Here is a 24,448-nt window from a genome sequence, read left to right as displayed (position 1 = left end):
CTTATTGGAGATGATAATTATTCTTGCGAATGCTACTTGCTACTTATTAGCCAACCTGGAATGTTGTCCAGGCTTGCTGCATATTGATGAGGACTGATAGTATATCTGAGAAGTTGTGAATTATACAAATGTCAGCAAACATCTTCACCTCTGAGGTCTGAAGGTGGTTCCATTCAAGGTACTATGCTGAGGAACTTCTGCAGTGATGCTTGACATTTAATAATAAAAATCATTTGTTTTTGTTTTCAGTATGACCCTAACCATGGAAAGCGATTGCCGTCTGATTTGCAGTGATTTTAATTTTATTAGGGTTCCTTGGTGTCACATCAAGTAAAATATTGCTTGATGTCAAGGTCATTCGCTCACCTCTGGAATTTAGCTATCCTGTTTAAATTTCATCCAAGACTGCAATGAGGTCATTATCCTCATCTGTCCATCAATTTATAACCAACTAATTGATCTGGTGGAATGAAAACTTGACTTCAGTGAGAGATCATTGCTCTGTACGGGTCGTTAACATTGCCTTATAGTTTGCTAAAAATTAGGAGTAGATGGATCGGATCTCTTCTGTCTTTTGGGCACAGGATATATTGGGAGATTTTCCACATTTTTAGAATGATGCGAGTGTGTGACAATGTTGGAATGGCATGGGTGAAGGTATAGCTATGTCTGCAGCACAGCACTGTTGTGTTCAATACTGCAGTTTGGATTTTTTTCAAGGCCAATAATCTTTTGAATATCCAAAGTACTAAGCCATTTCTTGATGTCTTACAGAGTTAGCTGAATTGGCTGTGAACTGATATTCGTGATGGTGGGGCCCTCAAGAGGAGGCTGAAATGAATCAAACAGTCTGTACTTCTGGTTGAAGATGGCTGCAAATGCTTCACCCTTGCTTTTATGGACTGATGTGCTCAGCTGGACCATCTTTGATGAATGGGATGTTCATGGAGATGAAACTTTAGCTGTTCAGTTGTTCATTTGTAAGATTGCAGAGCCATGATCTAATCTGTTGGTTGTGGGATCATTTAACTCTGTCTAGTATATGGCTTTCCCTTTTAGCACGTATGCCATTTCTGCTGTAGCTTTTCTAGGTTGGCACCTCTGTTAGATATGGCTGATGCTGCTCCTTGCAAGATCTTCTACAATTACTGTACATCATTATTTACTCATTAAGAAATCCCCAAAAACATAACAATGCTTAATTCTATTTAATTAATTCCTCTGATGAACATTAACTTATGTCCAGCAGCTAATTTATACAATTTAAAAGCAGCAACAAATATGGAGTAAACATTGGTAGGAGAACAAATAGTTATTTTATAAATCTCACACTATCATGAGGCAATGAGAAAAACAGATTTTAAAAGCATGCTAGATTACACTTATTATACTCCAATGTAAATTCTGAGGCTATATATAAAACAGTGCACCCAAAAGCCAATTTGACAACATTTCAAGAATTGTGCTACTTTTTTTAATGACACTATTTAGCAGTGACAGCAATAAGTATAAACGTTCACAACTGTGTTAATTAAGTTCTCAAAAAATCCCGGCTCCACTTTCCACAATATTTATCTAGTTAAAATAAGATTAAACTGCAAATGCAATTGTTTTTAGCGTCCACAGCAGTGAAGCTCGGTTTGAAAATGACCATGTTAATTTCTGTACATTGTCCCACAGTAATGCCACAGTGACCTAAGTCATGCTGATCTCAGGGTATTCACAAGCAATCATGTTCTTGCCAAAGATTGTCTGGGGAGTCCTCTCACAATTAGCATTTCAAGTATTGGAGGATGGATTTACTCACCACAAGTGTCTAGAAATAATAGTAAATTGTATTTTATCTATGAAAATACTATGATCTAATTTATCAGCAAATTTCAAATCAGTGATTGTAAGGCTCTTGTAGCACTCTAGTCTCTCCACCTCTGGGTCAGAAGATCTGCGGTTGAAACCCACATGTTCTTGAGGTGTGTCATACCACATCCAAACAGATTTGAATATATCTGCATTGTGAGTTTTGGAGGGGGGGGGGTGATTTAACAAATCTGATTTTAAAATTATCTGACAGGCTGGAATGGCATAGAGGACAGACTTATAGGACTATGTGAAAAAGGGTGGGAGGAGACTTGTGAGAAGCAGAATCATTGGCACAAACCAGTTGGACAAAAGGACCTATTTCTATGCTACAAGTTCAATGTAATTTTGCTCTGGTTGACATTCTGTTTCATTGGGTCAACTGTAAAATAGGAACTCCTCCTTCTGCTTCCTTCTTGCTGGGAGGACAAGGTTTAAAGTAGGGTGCAAGAGTAACTGGAGTTTTAAGAATCATATAAGCATTGGGCATATGGAGGAACACCTCAATTGTGCTCAGTATGCTCAACAGATGACAGGCATATCACACACAAGATTACCAAATCACCCAGGAAAATTCACTCTCGTCTGAGTAGGGGTTGGGAAAAATCATAGAATAGAATCCGTACAATGTGAAAACAGGCCCTTCGGCCCAACAGGTCCACACAGACTTTCCACAGAGAAACCCACCCAGGTCCCCCTACTCTATGTTTAGCCCTGACTAATGCACCTAACTCACACTGCCCTGAACACATGGGCAATTTAGCACAGCTAATTCACCTAACCTGCACATCTTTGAACTGTGGGAGGAAACCGGAGCACCCAGAGGAAGACCACACAGACATGGGGAGAACATGCAAACTCCACACAGACAGTTGCCCGAGGCTGGAATCAAACCCAGGTCCCTGGAGCTGTGAGGTAGCTGTGCTAACCACTGAGCCACCGTGCTACCCCTAAAAAGGAGCAAGAAAGGAGGATAGGTAATAATGGAAGGTGATAGAGGGTATGGGAAGTTGGGCAGGGGATCTACAAAGTGGTCAGTGGGACACATGAGAGCTACAAGGCAGGGTAGGAACGTAGTGATAATGTCACTACATTGGTACCCAAGAGCCCAGACTGAGGGTTGCAGGATTCATAGGGAAGCTAACATTCACAACTAATTTTGTTTAATAATAATCAGACAATTAAAATATGTTCATTGATAAATCTAATATTTTATTTATTCTGCGTAACAGTAGCTAATGCAGATCTTGACACTAACATCATGTGACTCTGCTTAGATTCAGTTAACAAATATATGCTGCTTGGGATTGCAATCGAAGTCTAATGTTTAGACCCATAGCTGTAAGGATGAGAGCTCTGATAAGTTTCAGGTCCAGACTATAACCGGGTGTTGTATGATTTTTAATTTTAAAGTTGTATAAGATAGACATTGTATATTCCTCTGCTTGTTAGCCCCTATCAAGGAATCATAACCACTACGGTGTCCTTGTACTAGCATATTAGAAGAATAACAATTGACTAAATGTGACCTTTGTATCAGAGTTAAACTTGTAATAGTTTATGTTTGTAATTGTATAATCCTTTCGACTTTAACATATCTTGTATTACAATTTGTAGACATTAGTACACTCTGTATTAGTTTTGTCTTAAAAGTATAAAGTGTAACATAAAATATTTCTAAGCATTCAACCACAGGAAGAATAAGTACTAACAAATAAGTGTCTGATTTAATGGGAACATCATGAATTAAGTGAAGATTGAGATATGAACTCAAAGATATCTATCTGTGGGTCCTGTGGGTCTCTCTGTGCTATTTCTTTTCACAAAGGTAAAGAAGATTTCAAACTCAGGGATAATTGACAACTTAAGGAACCAGTCAGGAGACTATGCAGCACAGTGGCTCAGTGGTTAGTACTCCTGTTTCACAGCATTTGGGAACTGGGATTGATTCCAGCCTTGGGTGACTGTTTTGCAAAGGTTGCACACTCTCCCTGTATCTGAATGGGTTTCCATTGGGTGCTCTGGTTTCCTCCCACAGTCCAAAGATGTGCAGGTCAGGTGGATTGGCCTGGTTAAATATGGGGTTACTTGAATAGAGTTGTGTCTAGGTGGAATCCTCTTCGGTAGGCCTGTGCATACCCAATAAGCCAAATGGCCTCTCTCTGCACTGTCAGGATTCTACCAAATACTGGGAATAGAAATCTGTCAATGCCATCATCCTTAAAATTATGATCAAGTATCCCTTAAACCAACTAGCACTATGTCTTGCCTGTCATACACCAGTAGGTTTTGGCTTGGACAAGTTAATATGCAACAGCTTTCAGTGACCATAGCGTGCATGAGAGATTTGAAGGTATCCTGCTTCCAGCTGGGTGTGGAACACACAAGGCATTAGGACATGACAGAGACATGAGACAAGTTTCTTGAGTTACTACACTAGACTTTCTCCTTTTGCCTTTTTGGTTGAAGTATCAAATGACCAAATTAATATTGGAATTTGAGTTTACATTATATAATCACTTAATAGAGACATACAAGATAATCAGAGGGTTAGATAGAGTGGACAGGGAGAGCCTTTTTCCAAGTATGGGGATGGCAAACACAAGGGGACACAACTTTAAAATGAGGGGAGATACGTATAAAACAGATGTCAGAGGTAGTTTCTTTACTCAGAGAGGAGTAAGGGTATGGAATGCTTTACCTGCAACGGTAGTAGATTCGCCAAGTTTAAGTGCATTTAAGTCGTCAATTGGACAGGCATATGGGTGTACATGGAATAGTGTAAGTGGGATGGGCTTCAGATTAGTATGACAGGATGGCGCAACATTGAGGGCCGAAGGGCCTGTACTGCGCTGTAATGTTCTATGTTCTAAAACCACTCAAACTATATGCTATGGGGGGGCACTTGTTCAAACATCACCACAGCAGCTGGTGGAATTTTAATTCAATAAAATCAGTCTTTACATGGAATACACTGCTTCCACTGTGCATTGATGATGAAGGGAGTGAATGTTGAAGGTGCTACTTTGTGTGCTAATCAAGTGGGCTGCATCTATGGTACCAAGCTACTGGAGTGTTATTGGAGCTGCACTTACTCAACCAAGTGGACAGTACTCCATCACATGCCTGGCTTGTGTCTGTACATGGTGGACAGGTTTTGAAGCGTGAAGAAGTATGTTACGTGCTGTAGAATTTAGAAACTCTGACTTACTATGTAGCCTAAGAAGGCTTGAAATCACAGAGTTAACTTGACATGAAAGTACAGTCTCTAGCTTAAGGCTGCAATTGTTCTATCAGTACTCTGTAGGAAAGTGCAGTGGGCACTACTGTAATCAGCTCTAAAAAGGCAGTAGAAGGAATAGTAACTGCTTGATAAAAACTTTCCAGCATTGTGAATATGATATAAAAATACAGATAAAAATGAGATTAAGATTGTCACCATACCAATTAGGAGGGGGATGGCTTTTTTCACTATCAGTTACTTTGGGGACAAAAAATTGTTGTTATATCTATTGCCTTATGAAAATTTAAATACAGTTTTGTCTATGAAATTAATCTTTCCTTGTGTTTTGTGGCTTGAAGCCGAGACTTTATAATTAGTGTGGATATTGATGAATTCTTCTTATTTTGCTTCTGTGTGATTCCAATTACCTTATATGTAAACTCGAATAGAAGCTAATGTTACTGTAATGGAAAATTAAGCAATTTTACATTTACTGTGAAATTTGAAAGAGAATGCTTTTCTAAAATTTAATGCTGTGCTGAGCTTTGTAAACAATACTTTGATGAAGTTTGCAACCAGTTTGTCTCTGTTTGAACATTGTAACATTCAACTTGACCTTGCGACAGCTGAATTCAGCAAAAGCTGAAGAACTGTTATGTCCAAGGCCAGGGGATGAGAGAATAACAACTTGAGTTTTCCCAGTTTTTGCCCTTGAGCGTGAGATAAGAAATAGTATAAGATGAGTATCTGAATTATGCTCTGGGACCCCTTACATTGAGGCATCTGGCTGAATGTATTGGGTCAAATTCTGCAGAATTTTATTAAAGCTCCTTTCTTTGCTCTTGCTAACAGTTGAGTCGAATCGATTTAATTTCCACGACAGTAAACTTGGGGGCTTGTCCGGGATCATTTGTGTTACCACACTGGACACCGTGAGGCGCCCATCTCCGCCAACCCGGATTCAGGGATCTGAACCCGACTCCCTTTCGATCGGCTGAGGGCAAGGGAGGCCATCGCCCGTCCCTTCGGAATGGCAGTCGCCTATCTCTTAGACTGACCCATGTGACTGACTAATAAAAGACTTGACTGAAGTTTAAAAACTGCCCCCCAAAACCAAAAAATGTCCCAAAAATAACAAACGCTAAGAGCTTTCAAACAGAAAGAAAAATTTTTGTGCCCTGAATTCCAACCATTAATACTCACTTTATTGCATTCAACCAAAGAATTTATTGATTGATTATCACCTAAGGCAGTGTCTCCTATAAGTTGCTACCCCATTTTGAGGCTTGTAAATTACTATTTGGTAATTTATAGTAAATTACCATAGACCTCTCGTAGGGTTGAGGAGAGGGGAGTGAAGGACATTGAGGAAGCAGTAGGAGGGTGAAGGTCCATGTGAGCTGGTAGAGTAGTGTCAGTTATTGCAATCGTGGAACTGGTGGTCACAAGATTTCAGCTCAGAATCCGACTTGGGGTCATGATCACCATCTTAGGAAATTCTAACCTCAGGTATCACTGCTCTTAATAGACTACTGTGCATCTGAAAAGAATGATGGCTTTCTCCTGTATTGCGTATCTTACATGGTGTATAAGAAAGTATATTATTTTAACAATACCAGTAAGCCAGAGAAACACACCTGCACATCTGAAGCAAAATGTTGCATATATGTTTCCTCTCCCATGCTGTTATTGTCTTATAGTAAAATGCTGCTGGTTTGCAATTAGCATGAAAGTACGTTAAGTGTTGACATAGTCATAACTGCATCTCTCGGAAAATCAGTGAATTACTCTCTCAAAAGCTCTTAGCGTGGTTGAGTGGGTGGGAATTGGGTTGCATCCATTGGCCCTGGTTGGGTCTAGCATGGGTCAAGTCCAAGGAAGGAGAGAGCTGAACTCAACGTGGGTCCAGATGAAAGAAGAAACTAAGTATGGATGTTCTAGTTAGGACTGGGGGAGAGAAGAGGTTAGGTGGATCTGAAGGAGAATAAGATCTCGAGAGAGGCTTGGGTTAGGAGAATCAGGGCTAGTGGTTCGGGTTGAGAAGGGGGTAGGTGGAGTGTAGCTGGTTGTCGCAAGGCAAAGGCAGGGTGTCATTCCTTTATTCCATTTGAAATAACTAATTGGTGAGATTGATTGAACCAAACATCTCAAATGGAAAATTTTTGAAAATTCTTTCATAGAAAAGAGACAGACATATAACCCTCTTCATTGTGGAGATGAGTGTTACAGTGTTATTTGCAACAATGCCTTCAGATCTAACAAGGCGCATCACATTTATGCAGCATCTTATGTAGGTCGGCATTCTGAACCATGCTTCATTCACATACACATCAGCTGCTCATGGATTAAATGATGTGGGTTTCAAAATTGTGAGTAACCTTACTGATCATTTTTGCAGGGCCTTTGTCAGTGCTGATTGATAACAAACGAAAGTGGAGTTTGATTCATATTTAGTTACTTTAATAGGCAGTAACAGATTTGATTCAGTATCAAAGGTCCCAGGTGAGTGATGTGGCAGATTTTCAGGGCTCATGTCATTTGAAGCTCTGAATTACCTTTCAATTTGTTACACATTGAATTTAATAACAAATGCAATGATATACATTTTTTTTTTCAGTCATCAGATCCAATTCTCAGTCAATAGACTGCCTCTCCAATGGAACACCTTATGAATTATTGACCTGCCTCGTTCATTTTTAAAAGGAATTGCCATGCTTTCTGATTCCACTTGGAAATAAAAAAAAATCAACTTATTTAAGCTAGCATGAATCATTTTATTTACAATAGTTCTTGCTATCAATTTTTCCTCCTATGTTTTATCCGTGGAGATTTTGTTCTGCAAGGAATTGTGCAAGAAGAGCTAGGATTCTCCAAAGCATTATTGGAAGAGCAGACGAGCTTTTGTGAGCTCTGACAGTGAATGGTAGCAGTTTATTTGATAACAGAGATCCATAGCTGGTCTCAATGCTGTTGTGACTTAAATTTAGAGACCTGCACACTTCCAAAAGAATCTCTTCATGGCAAGAATGAGCACAAACCCAGTCAGGATTTGTCAAAAAAAAACAAGTACTTGAAATCTCTGAACAATTTAAAGGGCTACACAAATACACTTACACACACTTACACTCTTCCATACACACTGTCGTTCATTATGAACTGGCTCTTATGACCCAGATGATGTGCACTAAAAGTAAACTAAATTTCCAATCATTACAAAAAGAACTCTTGTGGATAGTTCTAATATTTATTATTTTTTTATGAACTTGGTGAACTTCAATCAAATATGTGATTTTCTTTTGTACTTGGTCCTTTCAGGTTTAGGTTGGCAAAATAATCTGCTGTTCAGAGAATGTTCCTATAAATTCTGCAAGATATGCTATATAGGCATAACAATGTCCATGGCTGAAGAAAATAGGTTCAGGTCCCATTTTTGGCATTAAATGGGCTCCACTAAGATAAAATCATCTTTAACTTTGTTCAGCATAGAGATATAGGTAAGGGTTAAAAGAAATTTGGGATGCAGCTGGAACCCTCATTTGCCAGCATGGGCACCTTACAAAAGAATTTGGCAGTTATTGTTTGTATTCCAGTAATTACCTGGTCACTGGACTTTGAACACCCATTTCATTTTAATATTTATTTGATGAGTATACTAATGTTATATACCAACTCATGCTGAACTCATGGCACACTGAATGCGTAATTTCTATGAGCTACTGGTTGATGAACAGTTAATTCTAAATGCATGCTTAAGCCATATGTCTGAGCAGTTTGAGTCAAATCAAACTCACACTGTAGTACAAATTGGTAGTGTAAATAGTAGAAATGAAGTAGGACAGATGTCAAAATATGTTTAGTAGTCGAAATCAAAGGATATATTTTGAAAAATATACATCCATGGACTATGGAGCTATAACAAACTGAGGGTAATGGTTATTAAATCCAGCAAATACTTATACAGGAAAAAAGTTAAAGACAGGCTGTTTGGGTATTGTGGATATCTGGTTCATGGGTCCATGTCCAAATGAAATAACATGATCACACATGATGGTACTACTAGAATACAACAACACCCCTGGCATCAGAAGATAAAAAGTGATAGAGAGAATCTGGCACACAGGTATACAGATGAAATAGGAAACAATGGGAAGACATCCCAAGTCTATTATAGCCACTAATATTTAGGAAGGAAGAACTACCTTAAAGAAGAACTACAAAATAGATTTGTCTTGATCTGTTATGTATGAATGATCTGATAACCATTACGTTAAATGCCTCCTCATCAAAAATATTCAAACATTTTATCAAAGTACAATCAGACACTGAAACATGGGAATGAAAGAAGCTGAGATCATATTTGGTCAAAGTGAACTTCTTCAAGGAGGCAAATAGCTGGAGAATCAGAGGCTTAGTTGGTACTCTGGTACTCTGGGGTTTAAAGACTGGATGAGTATAAGTAAGAAAATTAATGTTTGAGCAAAGGGAGAAAAGTACACACACACACACACACACACACACACACACACACACACACACACACACACACACACACACACACACACACACACACACACACACACACACACACACACACACACACACACACACACACACACACACACACACACACACACACACACACCAGACCCCCAGTATCCTAGGATGATCATCTTCAGCTGTGTCAATGACCTATCTCCCATCATAAGATCAGAAGCAGAGAAGTGCTTGCCGATCATTCCACCCACAGTGTTCAGCACCTTTTGCAACTCCTCAGACTCTGAAACATCTATGTTCATCTGCAGCAAAGTCTAGACATTATTTAAAGTTTAACTGATTAGGGGCAATTAGTATTAAACCAGAAAAGTGTCAGAAAATGATCATCTCCAAGTGGGAATCTAACTTTCTTACTTTAACATTCAACTGCATCAACTATACGTCAAATCCTAGGAATTACCACTGAGCAGAAACCTAACTGGGACTAGCTATACAGTGTATAAATATGTATAACATATAGTGTCATTATCTTCAGAATTTGGATTTTTTTAAAAAGGCAGTTGGATTTTGCTTATTGCTGTGAATATTTTTTTTCAATAACTTCACCAAATCATTCTGGAACAGTGACCCAAGTCCAGAAATGTGCAAAACTTGTTCTGTTATGGAAAGAGGTTTTGAATTTATGACAATCAGTATAAAAATTAACAGCATTAACTTTGTCTTCAGTTCAGTTGAGAAAACAGCAGTTGCATTCAGGAACAAGTTTTTGTTTCTCTCCGAGCAGGGGTTCATGGAAGTCAGTTATTTTGGCAAAACTATCTTGTTTGTGCAGCCTCCTGACCAAGGTAGTTGGATAGAAATTTGCAAATTATTGTTAACAGACTCAGGAAATTGTAAGATTGTCTTCACTGGCCATGGGAAAGAATCTCGAAGGAGTCAGTTATGTACAAAGTTGAAATAGAGGTTGACTTTCTTTAACTTTAATCTCTGTGATGGACAGTGTTGGAAAATATGTTGAAATTTTGTTTTGATATTTGTGTTGAGCTCTTAACTACTTCGTAAAAGTAGACAGATTTTAGTTAGTCCATTTTCTTTCTTTTGTGTAATAAACCTGTGTTCTGTTAAAGAACATTTGAGTGCCCACCCACCACATTTTGTTAAATATGGTCTATCATGCTGGGTTTTATTCTGGGACCTGATTTGTCCAGTAGTAACATAAGTTGGGATCAAATCAATATAACTACTATGACTACAAGAACAGGTCTGGGACTATGAATTCTGCCAAGAGTAACTCAACCTCATGTTTCCCCAAAATCTATTCGCCAATACAAGGTACAAATAAGGAATGTGACTACTCTCCACTTCTCTAGTTAAGCGCAGCCTTCACAACACTCAGAAACTTAACAACAATCCAGGAAAAAAGTATAACTTAATTGGTACTACAAATATCTGTTTTAACATTGAATCTATCGATTATGGAAGCACATTGGCAGCAGTAAAATACACAACAGTAACTTGCCAAGGTTCCTGCAAGAACAACTTCCAAATGTACCACCTAGAAGAACTATGGCAACAGGGATTTGAGAATACTATCTCCTGCAAGTAAGCAACCTCCTGCCCCCACCCCAAGGACTGTGTCATCATCTTGGAATTCTATCCTATACAGTACAATGTGTACACCTGTACCAGAGAAACTCCAGTGATAATCAATAGAAATAATCAATAAATGCTAGCCTAGCCTGTGACATCCACAAACTATGAATTAAAAAAAACTCACTGTGAAGCAACACATTGTTGTTGTTATGGTGGTGGATTATGAGATGTTTGATAGCTTGATGAGGTGGGATATTTTATAATGAGATGCCTAATCTTGCTCACTTGCTTTCCCGATTGCTGGACTTTTCCTCTCCCCAACCCTGCAACCAAATCTTATTTTCATATAATAATAAAAATGTGAAATTAACATGGGTAGATCTAAGGAACTGGGGAAACTTGAGAGAAGCATTTTTCTGGTGAACATGGAAAAATGGGTGATCAATTTTTGCAATAAAGATCTTCAAAAGCTCCTTGCATTTGTTGTCAGCTTTATATCACTTCAGCCGTATTTCAGGTGAAAACCTGATCCATTTTGTCTAGCCATCGAACATACATTTATCAACTCTGTTTACTAATGCCCATGACTTGATTACTACATTTTACAATTACATTTGAGCTGTAAAGTACTTTTACACATCATACAAATTTCAACAATTCTTTCATTATTGCCACACTATGAAGCTTGATTCTACCTGAGGACAGAAGATTAAGTTTTGACCTAATTGAGGTGTTTAAAAGACAGAATAATTCAATTCTGCCATCAAAAAAAAACTATAATCTCTGATCCTAAACAGGGGCAACAATCTTAAAATGAAACCTAGACCATTCAAAAAATGAAATCGAGAAGTATGTTAAATAAGTTGGAGCAAACATTAAAGATCCAGCATTTTCTTCCCCAGAAAGCAGTGGATGTGGTATCATTTGAAAGTTTTAAGAATTCACTGATAGACTTTCTTTCAATAAGGATATTTGGAGAAACACACCAAAGGTGGATTGACCAGAGCTGAATGAATGGCACAACAAGCCCGAGGGTCTAAAACTTAGGCAATTTCTGTACATAAATATGAACAAATGAAGATAGCATAGTGCCAAGCTCATACATTTCCTGCATAATCAGCAATAGTTTTGAATTTGTGTGCCATTCTATGATTTAATTAAATGGTTGAAGTTCAATGGTATTTAAAAATAGTAAAGACAACCTCATACAATGCATACCATAATAAATCCATAAAAGCATAAATCTGTAAGACTCCCCAATCTTTCTACAATCCTGTTTTTATGAAGCAGTTTCTAGTCAGACAGGTTACCAGCATGTAGTATAATGAGAAATATTTGGCAAATTTCTATGGCATAGTACATCTTGATCCACTTGATTTCAATTACCTCATTGATGAAGATCCAGTGACTGTCAACAGCTGCCAAATTAGTGTCAACTGCCTGTGAAGGGGAAGCAATAATTCACAGGTTATATGATTTTCCCACAGTGATCTTACAATACATCATCAGGTTTATATGTTTGATTGAATAAATCTTCACATTAAAACTAATCAACAGAGAATTATTTTTGAATATTAAATAAATTCACAACTGTTAGCCTGTGGAAGTCTCAGTTACCCAAAATCAGCAAAAGAAATTTTTTACATTCCAACTGTAGTTCCTAAAATACCAACCACTGTTGTTTTATATATAAATGTAGCTAAGTTATAAGATTTATTGTTTATGATTTTAGTATACCAATAATATCATTTGTATCATTTTGCTCAAATTAATTTAAGTTCATTAAACATACATCTGTGAAAGATCAAAATATGCTTCGAAGATAATTTGATGTAGTTTTATGTTTTCAAAAAAAAGGTTTTCTGAAATATTTACTGAATAATAAGCCACAAATTCCAGCAATCAGTATTAACTGTACAAGAAAACACAAAATTCAACTAATTTATGGGAAAGACCTCCCTTTATGGGAATGTCTAGGACCAGAGACCCAGAAGGCTTTGTACACTTAAACAAAGCTGAGAAGGAATTTCTTCTCTCAGAGGACAGTGAGTTTTTGGAATTCTTTACTGCAGAGGCTGTTGAGGCTGGGCAATTAAGTATATTCAAGGCTGAGATCGGCAAATTTTTAAGCAGTAAAGGAATCAAGAGTTATCGGGAAAGTGGAGTTGAGGCTCATCAATTCAGTCATTATCACATGGAATGTCAGAGCAGAGTCAATGGGCTAAATGGCTACTTCTGTTCCTATGTCTTACAGTCTTATTCTGACAGACCAAACCAATCAAAGTATCCCACTAAACATAAGCACCTCTCCATCTATATGACATTATGGACATACAGCTAATCAAGTCCATCAGGAATGAAAGAGGTTTGTATGGCACATATTTGCTTATGGCTCAAAAAAAAAATCCACTTTCGGCAAATTTTTGCCATAAGTGCCACGTATGAAATGGTTATCAAGTATTGGTTTTGAGGGTTATTGTTTTTAATGTGATGCCTGTTGCTAGGCCACTGTAGAAAATGATTGTCATAATAATAAGCCTGCCCACAGATTCAGTGACCATTTCCCTTGAGTGCTTCTCAGGTCCAAACTTTGCAATTCACTGTTCTTCTGGTTTTGGCCGCCTCACCCTACTGAAAATGTCAATTATTTATTCATTTTCCAACCTACAAACATGCACATGCCCCAGTACCAAAGTTAATGGTGCTTAATGAGGTTTGCCTTTGAGAGGATTGCTGCATCCTTCATTTTGTTTTTTCATGAGATACCCATAATATGCCACAAACAGCAAAGATACAAGATTTTTTTATAGAATGCCTACAATGTGGAAACAGGCCCTTCAGCCCAAATCCACACCAACCCTCCAAAATGTAATCCACCAGACCAATTCCCATACCCTGTTACTCTAACTTTATCCCAGACTAATGCACCTAACCTACACATCCCTGAACACTGGGGGCAACACAGCATGGCCAATCTACCTAACCTGTGTGGAGGAAACCCACGCAGACACAGGGAGAATGTACAATCTCCACAAATACTGTTGCCCAAGGCTGGAATCAAAGTGGGTCCCTGGCACTGTTAGGCAGCAGTGCGAACCACTGAGCCACCCTATCACCCCTAAAGTACCCACCATTGTCATTTCATATATAAACTTAGCTAAGTTATAAGATTTATTGTTTATGATTTTAGTATACTAATAATTGGTGCATCTTTGTGGCTCAAATTAATTTAAGCTCATTAAACATGCATCTGTGAATGATCAAAATATGCTTCTAAGATAATTTGAGTTGCTTTATGTTTTGAAAAAATGTTGTTGAGCTTTATTTCATAGCTATAAGTTGTTTATGTTTCACAGCAATACAACAAGATGCTGAGAATTAAGGTTCACACATTTTTCAAGACACATTTAAAAAAAAAATCTATATTGGAGCTAATAGCACTTTACTCTGTTGGCCTGATTTATCATTTAGAACCGATTTGCACCAGACCCCAATTCTGCCGACTAAATGCAGTATGCATTGCATTAAGAGAACTGCAAAAGAAGAAATGGGTTTCATGACAGATGAAGAAAGTATTCTTTTGAAAAATTAAAATTACTCTTTTAATTAATAATTGATCTTTATCTTAATTTTACATCTTCATCATCTGTGATCACAATTATAAAGAGAATCAACTGGGGAGCACGTTGGAAGATCTGTCTAACTTAGGTTAACATTAATTGTCATCTGGGAAGCACAAGTCATCATGTGTGGTAATAGTGTATTGATTTTAATTGATTAGCTCTGCTGTTAAAATTGTGGATAGGGACACTTTATATGAATATTAAATTTGCCAAGCTTCTATTTCGCAGTGTGGTTTCATGCGAGCTATCCTTTAGATAGAAAACACATTGAAACCATGGAAACATTGACATATTAGCACAGCAAGCGAAAGAGCCATAAAAAAAACACTTTCTATATATATAGCAGTACTTAATGATAAATAATTGATCTTCTGTGGTGTTGCTACAGACTGAAGTAATAAAAAAAAGTTTTAATTGGTTTTCACTTGTGTTCACAGTTTGCAATAGTTACCTATTCTGATTGGGAATGCTTATATGGAAACCTATTGTAGAGGTCACAGATGGTGATTTGGATAGCTGCAAAGGCTGGTGTATGAACAGCAAGAGCTACTAAAACATTCCACTTTGACATTTACTCTTTCTTTCTCTCTGTATAATTTTATCACTGGATTGGAGGAAAATTAGTCTGTGCCCATGTCTGGTGTCAAATCTGCAATATCCTTGTATTATTTATTCTTCAGTTCTGCACACCTCTTCCATCATGGATAGATTGAGTCTTTTCTATCTTGTAAAAGTCATGCAGGTTGCTCTTATAGACATATTCAAAATGATCAAAGATTTTGATTAAATAGATTAAAAAAAGAATGTTTCCTCTTGTGCAAAAGAACATACATTGTGGGTGTCACTAAATCATAAGGACTGCAGCAGTTCAAGAAGACAGCTCACTACCACTTTCTCCAGGGGAACTAGGGTAGAGATGCTCACAAATGCTGATCTAGCCAGTAATGCCAACTTCCTTTAAAGAAATTGAAAGAAACACCTAGACTCCATCAGCATAAGTTAGTGACCAGAAAATCCAAAACAGAATTCACAAGAAACTTCATCTGAAGAGTGATAAGACTGTGCAACCATAAAGTAGTCAAATTATTGAAGTGAAGGATATACAGTCAGTTAGGAGTAAGTTAGAGAAACATAGAGAGAAAAAAAGGGTTGTGACAATAGATCTAGATAAGGAACAATCCATGAATGTTTGAGAGCAGAGCAACATCTGTATGAGCTGCTAGGGCCAAATGTTCTATTTCCATGGCACATATTCTACTATTTCACATGTTTGTAATGTTTCCCTTTGCACTCCAATTTCACACTTCTCACCCTATTAAGCCTTTTCAGCAGCCATTAAATACTCTCTGTTTACTTATTGGCATAAACTGTTCTTAGCTATTTCAGGATCCATAGCTGTTTTGAATTGGCATTCATGGGTAGTTCCATTGAGTTAGTATCCGAAGAGGAGGGTAGCACTATGGATGTGTCACAAAACCCTATCCTTACAGGCATCATAACAGAAACTGACACTACCGGCATGTTTCAGGGTTGGTTAGACAGATCAGTACGGGGAGAGTGCATCCAGTACTAGTGGGAAAATAAATACCAGGAGTATCAGAGAACATGGAAATGGGTAACCTTAGGGTGAGTGTGCATCCTAGCGCCAAGGTAGATGACACAGATGATGACTTAAACAGAACAGAAGTAAACTGCTGAATGTATACAAAGAATTTATGCAAACACTGGGTTGCCAAACAGATAGAATGGTTGTGGTGCAAGCCTTGGGGTGCTTTGAATACAAACTAAGTGTGTCTTGTGTGTTTATGAAGCCTTTGAAATCCCAAGCTTCAGCCATGGTGAATTACCTCATAGAAATACTAAACAGGGAATACAGCATAGAGGTCAGGTGCCAGGACTTCACATCAGGGTGATTTTCAATTGTTCATTGCTAACTTTGAAGAAAAATGAAATATTGATACTTATTGTTCTTATTTGTCTTCTGTCAGTTTGCCTCATTTTTAAGGTAAGGTGAATTAAAGATAGTTTACAATTGGAGAGAATTATTGTTATGTGTGTCAAAACCTTAGTAAGATACAGAATGAGACTATTGTTGCATTGTGTTGGAGGGACCATTCAAGTTTTTAAAATAGCTGTGAATAACAGTTTATGCCAAAAAGTAAACCGAGCGTGTTTAATGGCTGCTGAAAAAGCTTAATAGGGTGAGAAGTGAGAAATTGGAGTGCAAAGGGAATTTTTCCTGCACATCATCATATCCAGGTACATTCAAAGGTTGGTCCCTTTGAAGGACAAATCTAGAGATCATGCAATAAATGGGTAAGATTTTAGAGAGGAAAAAATGCAGATGCTGGAGTACCAGAGTTGAAAAATGTGGTGCTGGAAAAACACAACAGGCCAGGCAGCATCCGAGGAGCAGGAGAATCGACGTTTCGGGCATAAGCCCTTCTTCAAGGGCTTATGCCCGAAACGTCGATTCTCCTGCTCCTCGGATGCTGCCTAGCCTGCTGTGTTTTTCCAGCACCACATTTTTCAAATAAGATTTTAGAGATACAATCTAAATTTACTGCAGGGCATTGCACTGTAGCATGCATGGCACTGATCAAGGTGCAGTTTGGTTCTATGCTGTCTTTCCTGACAGTAATCATGAGTTATATGCTCAGTGCACATTTCTTGTCCCCAAATGCTAGATTGTCACTGATGACTAGTTTGAAATAGAGGATTATTGAGTTTATAGGAGGCATCATGACTATTGCCAAGAAATAAGACAAGGATCTACATAATGTACTGTCTGTCATCACCTATTATTTGATAGAGCAGAATCACTTGGAGGTTGTACTTGACCTGGTCTTGAGGCTGGGTATGGAGGAATGGAGAGAAAGCGGGTGCTCTTAATTATTTCTTCTCCTTTTGGGAAGCCGACAACCATTGAAAGGACCCGGTCTGTCTTATCGTGCTTCACTGACTCCAGGCCAAGGAAATAAAGTTGATTCTCCTGGAGTAGATGGTAAATCCCTGATGCAACACTGTATAGCACACTGAGTTATATCACTAATGTCACCTGTCGCAGCCTGGAATGACTTTGCAATGTAGAAATTCATGGCCAAAGTGACCGGGCACAAAAAAACCTGTTCATGTCCTTGTTTGAGATACATATTCATACTGCAACAGCACCCCACAGCTCTGTGTCCGATTCCCTTGGAAAGATGTCTCTTAGACTGCTGCTCCATGAGATTGAGGTATATCACATTTGCTGAAGACCTGAGTGCTGTAGGCCTTCTGCAGTCTCTCTTCCTTTTCTCTCTTCTTATAAGACCAAGTTCTGTGGGAGCTTTCTTGTTAGTGCTGCAACTTTTTACCCAGCATTTCTGTCCCGACTGAGCATCCATAACAGCAGCAGAAGGTGCAGATTGATGAATGTAATAGTGCTGCTGCACTCTCAAAAAACATACCAAATATTTTAAAATATTACAATTTCAGCCAAAGCCATTAAGATGTTAATAACAGGTAGGATCCTCTTCCACAACATTTGCGAAGCCTGTCATGATTTACTTTACTGACTTTGGAAATGATGGCTCAGGAACTGGCACATACCACTTTCCCAAATGGCTCCTCAGATCAGTGCATTGATCCTCACTCTTACATTTTAATTGGTTTCTTAATCAATTTAGTTGGGCTCCCACATTGATGTAATAAGTAGTACACTTCCAAAGTTTTTTGAGTACACCAATCTGTATTACACCATGGTATTGAGAATCTGTTGAATCTGATGAAGAAAGATTCAATTACAACCCTTATACATCAATTCAGGATGGTTTATTCCTTTGTTTCTTTACTCTATAAGTACCAGCTTCCCACACCGACAGAATATTAACATTTGATATTCCAATAATTAATTATCCCACATACACAGGTCTCTCTCAGTTACATAATAAATCATAATAATTTCTCACAGCTAAATATGAATTATTATATTATTATTAAATAACTTTTTAACTCGACCATCATTATTGAAGGTTTGCCAATTGTTTACCTGCTTTTACCCTGCTTGAGGAAGTGTTTGGCTTATTGGCTTCAACTTTTAATATGCGTGGTATTTTTGATTATATTGTATTCTGATACTGCAGAATTTGAGGGTCTTGTTTAATGCTCTTGAAGTAAAGTGTCAAAAAGGAAATTTTGGAGCAGAACAAATGCTCAAAGTTGAAAAAAACTGAATTATGCCCAAAGAATATGATCTATGCCAAGCGCAAGGTCTAGGTATATTTGTTGAAAAGATAACATACTGCATCTAAATGCTGAACATAAAGATAACTAAGGTAGTAAAAGGGTGAAGATATAGGCGGGAGAGAAGGAGTTTAATGAAATCCCCTCTCGGACTCCAAAATCTTCTTTAAAATCCACTATTTTGTCTATTCTTTGATCATTCCTCCTAATGGCTGAGGGTCCATTTACTGATTGGATTTTTTTAATGCACTTAGAGCACTTTACTACATTAAAAGCAGTACATAAATGAAAAAAAAAGTGGCGCTTGTGTATCCTAAGCAGCTGAATATCAGGATCTTTAATAATCTGATGGCAACATAATCTATTTATATTAAGCAATTAAGATGAAGCACGGCACAGTGTACTTGGTAAAAGTGAAAAACAAATAAGAACAGGACTGTCAACATGCCACATGAATCAAAGTATCGTAGTTATCCCCATTAAAATTTGTAGCGATGTCAAGGAGAATGACAGTAACAAAGAATATTGTATATTAATCTACTAAGTTACATTTCAATGTTATGGAAGGAATCCAACCAGATAATAAATGAAATGGGGAAAAGTATGCAAAATTTTGGCACAGAGCAGTTCAAAATGGTTGCCTGTAAGGATAAAGATGGAGGAAGAGCTGGTAAAGAGAGACTAATGTTTTTTTTATGGAGCAGCATAGCAATGGGGATTTAGAAGACAGTTCCTGATGTAAAGGAATCCTCAAATCAGCTAACATGGCAGCTGAGAAATGAAGTTAATTTTTCAAAGGATTAGTAAGAATGAGATCAGAGGAGTCAGGTGTGAGTTTCCTGATGAAATAAGCTTGGAGAGAGGATACAGGGAAACTAAAGGGGCAGTAACGAGGTTTAGTTGATTGGGCAATGAAAACTTGGAGAACAAAAAGTCAATGACAGCAATAGTAGCTGATTAAATAGTTATACTCTTGTCAAGAATGCAAATCATTAGCTTCTCCTTGATGAAGTAGAAAATAGTTGGGTAAAAGAAGAGGGAGTTCAACCAGTTATTCATAGTTTTAAAAGTAAAGATGAACCACGAGTAGTGAGCAGCTTTGACAGAGGACGTTATGCTTCTGTACCCAAAATTTTGAGGAAAAAGAAAGTGAAACTACAATGTGAAATGACTAAAATGAAGTTGTCAATGTTTTTGTTGGAATTAAGGCTCTGAAAAATAATTGGTTGATGAAATCAACAAATGCAAAATAATTGAGGAAGAATTTGAGGTCTCTCTTGCAATAGAAGTGAGATGGTAATATCATAAAACAATGAAAATAACTTATTGTTCCAGTTCTACAGTTGCTGTGGCTACTGTAATCCTTTCTCATGCCTGTTGCTGGGTAGCTGAAGTTCTTCTCCATCATAGAATTAGTTCATTTAATAAGCAGGTTAGAATTCTATGATATACCTGTAGGTAAAACCTTCTCACCTCCCACTGCCATTTTAGGTCATCCAGCAAAGCATCATTTTCAGTGACTATGTGATCCAACAAAGTGTTCTGCACATACCAAAGAGGACTCGACCAAAGTCTATTTATTTCTGTGTGGCTGGTGGATCAGGAATATTCCTCTAGACTCTACACAAACAGTCAGCACTGCTTCCACTCCAAACCAAAACATAACCACTGATCTATTTTTGCATCACAGAGGCACTCTGAGCGATTGGTCAGAGTCAGAGTGCTCAATTTTCACTTGAAGATCACCAATGCTGCTCATGAGGCATGACCCTTAAAAAGGTACCATACCATTGGCTTAATTCAACTGACTATCACCCAATGGATCAATTCTATAGCGTCATAGCAAAGAAAGAGACAACATGGTTTAGGCAACATTGGTATTTTATGGTTAGAGAGATTTTCTGGCACAATGCAGTCTCCTTGCCATTTGAGAGAAAAGCTTTAAATTCAGGTCACACCCTGAACTTGATGCTCATGTGTTTTCTAACATGGGCAAGTAGGCAAACTATCAATCTGTGAATCATTCTCATACAAGCTTGTGCTTGGCTGCCTTATGTGTCACTAGACATGGGAAAGCCTCCAAGTCTAAGTACAGATATTTACAAGAGAATGTTAGCTGCCAAAGCCTCTTCAGTTAAATGAATTAAATATTCCGAGCTACAATAAACCACCATTCAAAAGTAAGAAATGTATCTCGTAGAAATATCATTTCATATAAACATGCTGGCACTTGTACAGCCAATTCCCCGTGAAATAATTGAAAATCAGTCAACTTTAAATCTTCTTATCCCTTTTGAAATAAAATTGCTACACTGGCAGCACAAAACTTGCACATCTGATGCCCACTGTGACCAGCTGCACAAAGTGTAATTATGCAAGAAAGGGGAGGAACCATCTCTACTGATGGATGAGCTGCCAAAAAATAAGAAATGCATCCAACAAAAGAACAAAGTTACGCTTTTGTTTGCTCTCATAACTTTTTGGGCATTCAGTTCCCCAGCAGAATACAGTAGTGCAGGCAGAGTTCATAATAACTTATAACAGTGATATGTCTCGGAAAAAGAAAAAAAATGTGATTTGGGACCGGGAAACAGCGTAAAGGGACATTTCATTAGAAGTTGGCACAATGGGAAAAATGCCCTCCATCTGTGCTCTGAAATTGTATGATTCATTTCCAAATGTCAGTTGCATAGTACTGGAAGTAATATAATCAGTTTAAGCTAAACTGAAACTGTCTTAAGGGCAGATTTATCTTATTTTATCTTTATTTTAAACATTGTTAGCTGGCAGTATAATAAATTTACTGCATATTGGGGGAAAAGGGCAGTAATTATACCAAAGGCTTAAGTCTGAATTACATTTATCATATAGTTGATATATTTCAAAAGTAAAATATTTTGGCCCATATTGCAATTTTTGGAAATGGCAATGCCTTCATTGGATTATTGTTGTCTTTTTATCAATAGCTCAAGCTAGTAAGCTAATACAAAACAAAGAATTGTAGATGCTGGAAAGTTGAAACAAGCAAGAACAGAAACTGCTTGAGAAACTTGGCAGGTCAGGCAGCATTTGTGTAGAGAAAACAGAATTAAAATTTTGAGCCCTGTGACCATTGTTCAGAGGTTTGCTGCATAACCCACTGCATGGGAATGGATGCCTAGTTAGACCAGTTAAATTCCTAATGAAGGGCTTTTTCCCAAAATGTCAATTTTCCTGCTTCTCTGATGCTGTCTGACCTGCTGTGCTTTTCCAACATCACACTCTTGACTCTGTTGTCCAGCATCTGCAGTCCTCACTTTAGCCTAGTTAGGCCAGTCAAGACATCACTTTAACTGTTATATTCTGCTGAGGCTGATATTTTACAGATGGTGCAGCCCCCACCCTTCCCAGACATATTTGCAGTTTATCTGCCCAAAAGCAGTAGTTTCCTGAGGCCAGGCCAGGACCTAATGGGACCAACAACTTCAAACCCCAATGAAAGAACTGTGAGGTTGAAAGGCTCTAACTTCAAACACAAGTAGGTCTACCTAGGGATAGGCAACTTCCAACCCTTCCACACACAGATTGCTGTGTTGGCTTCATCAGATTTCAGTGGAACCCTACTGTGTCCACTAACCAGAGCATCTCCACATCTTGGTGCTCTTGCAATTGTCATCTCATCTCAGTTCTGCCCATGTCTCTCGATGGAAATACTTGAGACTGCAGAGCTCCTGACTCTCTGATTAGTCCTGAAGCATTTGGTGGGCTGGTCAGTGCAATTAGGGATGGGTAATATATGCTGGTCCAGCCAGGGACTCCCACATCCCATGAATGAATTTAAAAAAAAGGTGGTTCCTTTGGAAACTGACTCCTATATGTTACTCTGCTGGCATATGCCAACTGTGGAATGCTATTTAGCCCAATATCAGGTTCTCAAATTTTTAAAAACGCCTTGCCTCCATTAGGAATTAACACCGATCCAGAGTCACTGAGAGTATTCTTAGTGCCTGGGGTATGCTGCGTTGGTCCCTTCTGAAAGGTTTGTCTACATATCTATAGTAATAAAGTCCAAAAACAAGCAAGAATAAACAAAAACTTTACAACTTTAAATACCACAAATGTGAACTAAACTAAAATATATTAGTGTCCTTGGCTTAAGTTCAAATATTCCTTGAATCAAATATTCATTGACTTCGTTTTTCATATTTCATATACTTTTTGCCATAAATCTGTTTATTTCATATTAAATGGCATAACAAGAGATCCAGTGACTAACTATAAAGTGCACATTTAAGTATAGCTTTTTAATTTTTAATAATACAATTAATTAACCAATTCACTGAATGCAGGCCACATCATACGGGAGTACTAAACATGTTACTCAAATATATTCATCAGTGTTAATGCAAAGTTCAATGTTGTGCAGATTAGATGGATTGGCCATGTTACATTGTCTGTAATATCCGGGATGTGTAGGCTAGGTGGTTAGCCATGGTCAATACAGGGTTACAGGGATAGGGTCGGGGCTGGGTCTGGTGGGATGCTCTTCAGGAGTCATTGCAGACTTATTGGGCTAAATCGCCTATTTCTGTGCTGTAGGGATTCTACGATTCTACAATTCAAAGATAAAAAGAAACCATCCAAAAGAACCTGGATCGATTAGCAAGGATAATTTCAGTAAAAGTAAATTCCTTATATAGATATACATATTTTATATCCACTTACAATCATTAAGTGGGTTATGTTTCAAGAGTGGAAATGGCACCTCATTATCACAGCAGATGCTAAGTTGCTTTTCATTGACAGATGGTCCTGGCCACAGAATGGCTGCTTTGTAAGTGACAGAGAATAACATCTCTGCTTTCTCAGTGGTGTCTTTCAATTTTGACGCATAGCAAAGCAATTTAGGATTGCTTCTGTAAACATTCCAAGGCTGTTAAAATAGCTTTCTACCAGGTAGTCAAACTGATTCCTATTTTCTTATCAGTAAATAACATCGCTGTCACTGTGTGATGATTGGAGTGAACAGAATCTATTAAATGATGTGTAAAAATATCACAAAACAGTCCATTGATATAAACTGTTAATACTTGAATTTCTGTTCTTCACAAGCCACATTAAAAAACCACTCACCTCCCACTGGGAGCATTATCAGTGTTTATAGATAATGCCTTAAATTCTTACAATAATTGCTTTCATATATACAATTTGTGACTGAATAATTTATTTTTGCATCAGTAAAATGTAAATATATTTTAAATTGCCATATAAAAATCTGATAATCATAATTTTAATAAATAAAGCTGCCTCAGCGCCCTAGTATTCTGAATCAAAGTTCAATGCCTCTACATGTAATATAAAATGCTGGCAACAAAAGTTGCTTGGTGCTGTTTTGTCTCTAAAATTGTGATATCCACACACGTCTTGCGCTGAATATCATTGTACATACGAATTA

General features: G+C 37.8%; 1 protein-coding gene across 6 annotated transcripts in view; it reads right to left on the bottom strand.

Annotated features, from left to right (window-relative positions):
* The window catches only part of LOC122556682 (glutamate receptor ionotropic, delta-2-like), a 530,324-nt gene that overhangs the window by 203,355 nt on the left and 302,521 nt on the right, over positions 1–24,448 (bottom strand). For all 6 annotated transcript variants that reach the window (XR_015759754.1, XR_015759755.1, XM_043703715.2 and 3 more), the window contains one exon: positions 12,554–12,607. Coding sequence is in view for 4 of the 6 variants with exons in the window: in XM_043703715.2 (XP_043559650.1) it covers positions 12,554–12,607 (54 nt within the window). In the remaining 2 variants the exon portion in view is untranslated. The remainder of the gene's footprint in view (positions 1–12,553; positions 12,608–24,448) is intronic.

Source organism: Chiloscyllium plagiosum, unplaced genomic scaffold (assembly GCF_037043375.1).
Source record: "Chiloscyllium plagiosum isolate Xiang-an unplaced genomic scaffold, Cpla_swu_hap1 HiC_scaffold_16, whole genome shotgun sequence".
Lineage (NCBI taxonomy): Eukaryota > Metazoa > Chordata > Chondrichthyes > Orectolobiformes > Hemiscylliidae > Chiloscyllium > Chiloscyllium plagiosum.
This window is presented reverse-complemented; position numbering and strand designations above follow the sequence as displayed.